At 40.4% G+C, this 9,114-nt stretch overlaps 1 protein-coding gene across 1 annotated transcript; it reads left to right on the top strand.

The window, feature by feature from the left end:
• Positions 1–3,611: 3,611 nt before the first annotated feature.
• On the top strand, positions 3,612–6,691 carry LOC147893165 (uncharacterized). Its single transcript, XM_087386707.1, has one exon. The coding sequence runs from the start codon at positions 3,998–4,000 to the stop codon at positions 6,215–6,217; it is 2,220 nt and encodes a 739-aa protein (XP_087242833.1). The 5' UTR covers positions 3,612–3,997; the 3' UTR covers positions 6,218–6,691.
• The last annotated feature ends 2,423 nt before the right edge of the window (positions 6,692–9,114 follow it).

Below are 9,114 nucleotides of genomic sequence, written 5' to 3'. Positions count from 1 at the left end.
CTCATATACTCATTATTGTTCTCCATCTATTCTTTGATCATACACTTGAATTGCATATGCATCTTTCATCCGTTTATGTTTTCATACACTTAGTATCATTACTTGCCTTTATCCCACTTTATTTATATCATTGCATCATCATGGGAGATCAACCATATCCACCCACGCTCCAAGAGCAATTAGATGCACTTCGGGCACAATTCATACATGAGCATGAGCATAGGGAAAGAATGGAAAGGAAAGTCAAGAGTAAGAAGAGAAAAAGACGTTCATCCAATGATGAGTCACGTGACTCTGACTCTGATGATGATCATACAGTCAAAAGCCACCATTCTTGGGGTGCTAACTCAAAATGTATTATGCTACTACCCTCATCCAAAATCTAAGGTATGGGGGGACAAGGTCCATATATAATATGTATGGATTTCCTACAAAAGTTTAAAATATGCAAGAGAAAAATATGATAATCTCCAGTTCTCTCTACAAGAAAGCATAAGGTTTATACTGCAAAAAACATGAAAGATTTGTACATATTTTTCATAATATGTGAGACCCAATTGGGGGGTTAAAACAAAAATATACTAGTATATAAAAACAATACACCTTTCAAAATCATGTAACTTTTTCATGTATTACCCCAATTTCAACGTGTAAAGACATATTTGAAGCTCTTTTAGTATAGAACACAATCATGCTAATTTGACAAACTTGTACTCATGGCATATTGTTAAATTCATCTCATACTCAAAAATTTTATAGGTATTATTACTAGAGGGAGTTGGCACCCCAAACCACCATTAAAGCCAAAAGTTCAAAGAAGGAAAATAACATAAGTAGAAAAGCTTTCATATTTCAAGATTTTGATGGAAAGAAATATGCACGCACTATTTTATCATGGATTAGTTAGTTAGATGATTAATTTTCAAGGGAGAAATTCTCTAAAAAATATAAAATTAAATGCGCTGCAAATCATTTAGTTGAGAGTGTTGCACTTTGGTGGAATGTCACTAAGAATAGTAGAAGACGACTAGACACTTGGAAGTCTTTTCAGAGGCTTATCAAGAAAGATTCCCTTCCCTTGCATTTCAAGGCAAAAGTGAGGCAATAGTGGGACATTTTCAGACAATTTGATAAAGAAACAATCTCTACTTACACTGATAGGTTTTGGCAAACCTTGCTTCAATTACAATCCTTTGGAAAACTAAGTGAGCAAGATTAATGAATAAAATATGTGGCATGTTTAAAATCCAAATTGAGAGTTGAGATCAATATGTTTCATCCGCGCTCACTAAATTCTACCATTTCACTTGAATTGCGAGGAAGAATGGAATGCTAAAACAAGGGAGGAATTTAGACCAACTTCCATAAAATGAGGAAGTTTGATAAAAAGCCTTTCTTCAAATCTAAATATGGTTTTGCGCCACATAACAGATTCTCCACCAAAGACCAATGGAAGAAGCTTCAAGAAGAATGAAATACAATGTTACAAGTGCAACAAGGTGGGACATATGGAATCTGAATGTCTAAAAAGAAAGAAGACTCCAATGGTAGAATTACACATGGTCAAGGACAATGTAGCAAAGCAAGAGGGTGACAACACCAATCCACTCCGAAGGTGAAGGTAAGTTTAATTGTCCTACTCTTTTGAAAATGAAAGGTCTTATCAATGGTAAAGAAGTTATTCTACTTGATGACTTCATCTCTGAAAGAGCTTTGTCAAAGGTAAACCTAGAGTCATACCCATAGACTCACTATAAAGCTAAAGTTACTTTCATCAAGATGAAGTATAACTACATTAGAGAAGTCAAGGATCTAGAGATTTCAATCAACCCTACAAAATAGGCAAGACTTCCTAGTAGCACCCCTACACGAAGTTGATATCACCTTAGGAATGCCTTGGAGACATCAGTATAATCATTTGCTAGATTATAACTCACATCATATGTGGAATGAGAAGGACAAACAAGAAATATGCAGAAAGAGTTCTATGAAAATTAAAATCGGTCCTTTACTCAACCATACACAAGCCAAGAGACTAATTAGAAAACATATTTGATTTTGGTGAATATAGTGACAACTACTTAGCCAAATACTAAGTCTACACACCAAAAGTTTCTCTCTCATCTTTAACATTGTTTCTTATAATATTTACCACTCAGATTACCATGTTCTTGACCTGAAGATCATAGGATAGAAATCCTACCTCGTAACACTCTGCCTTGCAAAGCACCTTATAGAGTCAATCAAATAGAACAAAAGGAAATCCAAAGGCAAGTGGAGGAATTAATACAAAGAGGATTGATAAGACCCAGTAGTATTCCATATGGAGCACCTGTCTTGTTGGTCAAAAAGAAAAATGGAACCTATCGAATGTGCATAGACTATCATGCACTAAACAAAAACACCATAAAAAAGAAATATCCAATCCCAAGGATTGATTATCTTTTGGACAAATTGAAAGGGGCCAAGGACTTTAGTAAGATTGATCTTAAATCTGGTTATCATCAAGTTCATATGGTAGAGGAGGATATATACAAGACTTCTTTTGAACTCAAACGGGCCATTATGAATGCTTAGTTATGCCTTTTGGGCTAACTAATGACCCAGCTACTATGAATCGGATTTTTCTTAAACACAAGCTTGTGTAGTAGTATTTTTTTATGATATTTTGGTGTTTAGTAAAGACGTTAAGGAGCATAAGGAACATCTGTAGTTGAAAGAAAATAAATTGTATATAAATCCAGAAAATAGTAGTTTCTTTCAAGATCAAATAGAGTATTTGGGTCGCATACTATTAGCCTAGGACTCTTTACCTACCCCTCCCTCAAGTCTCTGTCCCTCTCCCCCCCTCCCTCCCCCTGATATACTCGTTGAGGGCGATGGAGGGAACCTTTTGGAAAGCAACCTGTTGGAACTCTCTCAAAATGAATCCTCTTGATCTATTTATTCACCATCAACCTTACCTTAATTTGTGCCCACCTTTCCTCAACTATTTTTTTTTTCTTATCGTAGGGACCTACTACTCCGCCTTCGAAAATTCCTAGCTCACAGACTACAAACCCGATTGAATTCGAATGAAGCATTGCTAATTTTGGGGGAAAAAATCACTGCCCTCCTCTTTGCACCTCTCCCGCTCTCTCTCCCTCTCCATCGCTCTGCCTCACAGATTAGTTCTCCCATATTAGTTCTTCCATTGTTATGATGTTTGGTTAATTAAGTTAGTAGCTGAGGGAGCATGGTGAGAGGCAGAGCCTGGAGGGAGTGGAGGGAGAGGTAGCAAGGGGGTGAGTGAGAGCTTGGAGGGAGAGGCGGTAGATGGGAGGGAGGCAAGGAGGGAGAGGAGGGGAGGAGCCGAGAGAGGGGAAGGTAGCCTGGAGGCGCCTGAGATGGAGGCATAAGGGAGTGGAAGGCAACTTGAGAGAGAGGCACAGGGGAATATATAAGAAGGCCACCGTGATAGAGGTTTCGAGAGGCTTCCCACACGGAGAAGCTTAGATTGATATCTTTGGGAACTTAGTTTAATTCGGCCACTCCCCCAATTAATCAATTTTAATTTCCGGGAACGTTAGGGGCGGGGGAGAACTTTGAGGGAGATGGGCACATGCCTCTCAAAGAAATGCTGTCTTTATTAGGGTTTGTCAGATGATGCACACTGTCAACAAGGAGCAAAATGACTGAAGAGCAACTTCTGTATTCACACATCCCTGAAGCTTGTCCGGTTCACGCGGTCCTCTCTCCGTCGTCTCACCTTCCTGCAGCTCCCATTCTGATCACTTCCGCTATGCAAGGACCGGAACGAAGCTTTTGCTATTTAACTTGCCTGCAGATTTTGCCCGCTTGATCGATGTGCGAAATTCAAGCAGCAACAGGCGCGGATCAGTGAAGTCACATCTGGTTACGAAATTGAGATAGTCCGCTCTGGTGTTTCTGATCAGTTGTCTTGGTAGCTGCAGCGTGAGCCGGACGTTCTTTTTGACAGTGTTTCAATTCCTTCAGTATGCTGAACCAGACGATCAGATGCCTCCTGGTGAGGCGCCGCAAGGGGCTGCCTGTCTCACATTTTCCAACCAGCTTACATGCGGCGGTTCTATCTAACAAGAGATCCTCTGTGAAAAATTTACAACAATGCAGTGGCGTTATGGAAAGAACGCAACTGGACGCAACTCTGCTGTTGCATGGACCTCGATCTGAGTTTCCCAATCGAATATTATACCAAAATCTCAAGTGCCCCGCTCTCTGCAGGGGACTTAGCAATGCCGCCCATAAGCTCTCTACTTACGCAGAAGAGAGGGTTGACGCAAGAGAGGCTGCTGGGAAAGATATGGGCGTTGGGGATAGACAAGCTGTTTTCGATTACTACAGTGCAATTGAAGTCTGTGAAATTATCGAATCGACTCCTTGGGGACCAGAAATAGAGGAGATGTTGGAAAAGTTGAAGATTTCTTTCACTTGTGACGTTGTAGAGAAGGTCATAAGAGCTACTTCGCCTAATGTTGCCTTGAAGTTCTTCAACTGGTTGACACGCAATCATTTCGAGCACAATGCATATACACTTGGCGCTATCATCGATTCGCTCGGAGGAGCAGGATTTCTAGATAGCATGAAAGGTCTTACTGAAGAGATATGTAAAGGTGGTCAGACGCTGGATACTACATTGTATGACAAGCTGATTTATTGGTGTGTGTATAATAGAGACGCTGCTGGAGCTATTGGTTTCTTTGAGAAAATGAATCAAGAGGGAAGTCCTTTGGCAGTTTCAATTTACACCAGCATGATTGATATACATGCAAAGGATGGGCGGTGTACGGAAGCTGTGAACCTGTATCTGCAGATGGTGGAGGAAGGAATGCTTCCAAGTCCCAGGACTGTTAATGTGCTTGTTCGTAGTCTGTTAGATGCGGGTAAGCTAGAATCTGCACATACAATCTTTACCATGCTCTCAGATCTAAAGATAAAGCCTCCTATGTCTACGTATGCCTACTTAATGGCAGCTCATGCGAAGGTTGGCAACATGGCAATGCTCCAAAAATTAGGAAAGGAGATGCGAGAGTCTTGTAATAGGCCTGGGAGAATTTTCAGTGCTGTATTTGAATCATTGCAAAGACAGGGTAAAGCAAAAGAGGCAGACTCTTTCGCTGAGGCAGTATGGCCTGAGCTATCTGTCAAGGACAGATGCCTCAGAGTTCAGGGTTCTGGGAATGTTTCACGGACTCAAGAAACAGAAGATGATGAGCTATTGGAAGGCCGTGGACAACTGGTCTCATCATCAAAAGGCTTACAGAACAGTGGAACAGAATTCCCTGTCTCTAGTGATTCTGCCAAGAAAGTTCATGTTTCCTTGTCAGACATTGCAAAATTAGTTGAAGTTGAAGGTTTTTCCGCTCTCGACCAGGTTAAAGTGGACTGGAGTAGTGATGATATCCACCGAATGTTAAGGCAGCTCAACAGTTCAGATGTAGCATGGGAATTTTTCCAATGGTTGAAAGCTTGTTCAGGATTCAAGCATGATATTTACAATGAAATTGAGATGCTCCGCATCCTGGCCCGAGACTCAAAATTTTCTGCTCTAACAGAGCTACTCATTGAAATGCAAGCTAGAAGTATCGTCTCTTTAGAGACATTCAATGCCCTTATTAAAGATTCTGCATCCGCCAAGAGTTCCAAGGCTGCAATGTGGATTTTCAGTCGAATCAAGGAGTCCAACTTGCAGCCTAATGAAGAAACTTTCAAGTCGTTGGTTAATGCATTAGCAAGGGGAAAGAGCCCTGATAAGGCACTTGAGCTGTCCGCTTTGATGCAAGATCTGGGTATCAAAAATGATAAGGAAACCTATACGGCAGTTATTCACTCGTTGGGGCTAGCTGGCAGATCTGATGAGGCATGGTCTGTCTATCAAAAGATGTTGTCCTCTGGCCTCAAGCCAGATGGATACGCTTACACAGTCCTGCTGAACATAATGAACTCTGTTGGTGACACTGCATTTGCCATCAAACTATACAAAGAAATGAATGACAGTGGAGTTGCTCCTACGGCAGTGACTCAAGGAATCATGGCAAAGGTGTGGCGAAAGGCAGGCAACGTTGCAGAGGCCCAGAAGCTTGATATGCAGAGAAAATTTATGTCCTTGAAGAAGAGAGAAGATTCCTTACAGCTTATCTATGAAATTCTTCTAGAAGGCCTTGTAGACAATGAACGATCTGCTACTCTTTTAATTTAGAATGAGAACCAGTATGCAGGGTGTTAAAATCTCGAACATGAATTGATGGTCATTTGTGATGGTTGAGATAGGTAAAGGATGAATGCTCACAATTCCTGAGTACAAGTGCAGTGCATCATTGAACATCTTTTGATAAATGGGCCTTGTATAAGTACAGAGTAATCACCATGAGCTGGAGGAGGAATGTTGAATTGTTGAGAGGATGGTTAATACAAGAGAGGGTTCCCAGGTGACATCAAAGAGTTAGGTATCTTGATTTTAGGGTGACATCAAAGACTTCAGTATCTTGATACTTACAGATGCATCGGAAGAAAACGGTTTTTCTTGGTCCTAGGAATCAAGGACATTCTTGTCTTGGTAACCGAGAGAGTGATAAAGGGGCCCTGTCGAAATCTTTTATCGCAAAAGCCATTCAACAGTGTCAAACTTTAATGAGACCCATTGTATGTTTGATGATGTTCGTAGCCCAATTAGAGAGGGATAAAGGCTTTCCTGTTTTTTTCCCTGTTTTCGATCATGTAAAAAGTCAATCTGTTATTTAAACGATGGTAGGCTTGTATGGTAACAAAGGTTAGATGGAGACTTCAAGTGAGTGGCTTCATTAAATGTATCATCAAGCATTATTATACAGGATTAGATAAGGACTAGCATCAGTATGACAAAAACTTAACGCTAGAAATCGTATGAGGAGGCTGGAAGTTAGGTAACTAAAACTCTAGGCTTCATTAAATGTATCAGCAAGCATTATTACACAGGATTAGATAAGAACTAGCATCGGTATGACAAAAACTAATGCTAGAAATCGTACGAGGAGGCTGGAAGTTAGGTAACTAAAACTCTAGGCGAGCTGGTTGAATATATGTTTGTGAATTGGGATTGAGGTAAAATTTTATGGGAAATTGGACTGTAGATTCAAAAACCATTGTTCCTAAGTGTATGTCCCAATTCCCAATTCAGGTAAAATTTTATGGAAAATTGGACTGTAGATTCAAAAACCATTGTTCCTAAGTGTATGTCCAAATTGAACCACCACTTTAGTAAGATCTGTCACTTTTGGTTTTCTATTTATATAACCTCTTACAAAAGTACTAAAGATGAAATTCATTTTACCAAGCTAAAAATGAAGTCTAGAAGTGAACATTAAAGGCTTTTTGGGAATTGTTGGTAGTACAAAGCCTTAATATATCCAGTTCCATTTCTAATAACAGTCTGCATGGTGAGATCCCCTTAGAACCAAGGCATCCCAATCGGTCAACAATGACAATGGCTAAGGTTCATTGGGTCCAAAAGCTCTGGTTAGCTCTGTGAAAATCTAACCAAGTGCATTTGATGACAATGCAACATGGACTTGATCGATCCAAGATGGAGCGATTTGAAAGGGGCAAAGTGTTACTTTGATCCCTCTTCACAACTTAGAATCGATATTCTATTTTTCCACTTTTCTTGGAGTAATGAGGGACCTCTATTTCACTAATGTCAAGTGCATGCCTCCAGTTGATGCTGATGTCAAATGCCGATGTCAAGGCTGAATTGGAAAATCAATGATGATTGCAAGGTTGTTGAAGAGATTGCACAAAGTATTGGCTTCTAACTTTTAGAATGCGACATGTGGAGTGTGACTGGTCAGATGAGGTTTTTCCTCCCTTTTGCATAGGATGTCCCCTCTCGATCTTGTCTATGCCCATTTGCTTGCGTCTAGAGACAAAGACAGGGAGGGAACAATAGGTGGCGCTATTCAGACCTCTTTGTCGAAAGCCTTGGCTGTTGGTGACATGAGCACGGAGGACATTGTGAACATAGCTTTTGAATGACTATGTTAGCCACTACACCACAAGCGCAATGAAACTTCCAATCTTTGCACCTCTCCCAAGTCTTGAAGACAACTAGTCTTTTCTACATTTAGCTCTTCTGCGTAGGCCATTTTTGTGTTTTCTTGCTCCTCTCTCTTATGTACACAGAGAAACACCACCTCTTCTTACTGAGCAACTCTTGTTTTGCCAGAGCTGAAGGGATGCCTCAGACACTCTCTCTGGGGGGGGTCACTCAATAATATATGTGACTATCGTGCGAGCTCAACATATTTAGTTTCATTTTTTCTCACATTTTCACTTACACAAGGGTGTCTAAAACAGATTTTGGGAAAAAAATTACAAACTAAGTGGGAAACGTGTGCATTTTATTAATGAAAAATTCACATATTAGGGGTTTTACAAATAAGCCTTGAATGCACGAGATATATAGGGTTTATATGTACATAGTGACTCCCTCGAGCTCTTCCTGCCCTCTTTCTTACTTCTCCTGACTTCAATGAGGTCACAAGCACTTGATTATGTGGCTACTATAACTTCTTTGTTGGAGTGAGTTTGAGGATTGAACCAAGCTTGGATTGAGAGGCCTCCATTAATATTCAAGCTTCTTTTCTCTTGCTGCTTCTCTTGTCCTCCATGGATTGAAGCATCAACTTAGATTCTCTCAAAACACTCCTTGCTTCATGAAACTCTCCATGCTTTAATAGTTCCTCCTCCCTTGCTTCTCCTCTTTGATTGCTCCTTCAAACCGGGCCAATAGTGAAAAGAAAAACTAGAAGAGAGGATTTGTGAAGCAAGCTATGAACTTGTGGACCTTGCCTTGATACCAGGACAAAATTTCTAGCATGAGGACTTTGTGCAAAATGCAAGCAAGAGACTGTGAGACTGTGTACATTGTAGGCATATCGAGAAGCTAGTTTTGAGGGGGGGGGGGATGGCTTGTAGAGGAACACTCTCTTTTGTACATCTCAAATCCCTCACTTATCCCTTGAAATTAGGAAACACTGATTCAAGGCCCTTTTGAGTCCCCATTTCTCTCCTAATGCAAGAGGTGATTCATTTTACAACAAATACATATTTAATCCATGA

Source organism: Dipteris shenzhenensis, chromosome 16 (assembly GCF_047967505.1).
Source record: "Dipteris shenzhenensis isolate YYH24624 ecotype China chromosome 16, Dip_SZ_1.0, whole genome shotgun sequence".
NCBI classification, from domain to species: Eukaryota; Viridiplantae; Streptophyta; class Polypodiopsida; order Gleicheniales; family Dipteridaceae; genus Dipteris; species Dipteris shenzhenensis.
This window is presented reverse-complemented; position numbering and strand designations above follow the sequence as displayed.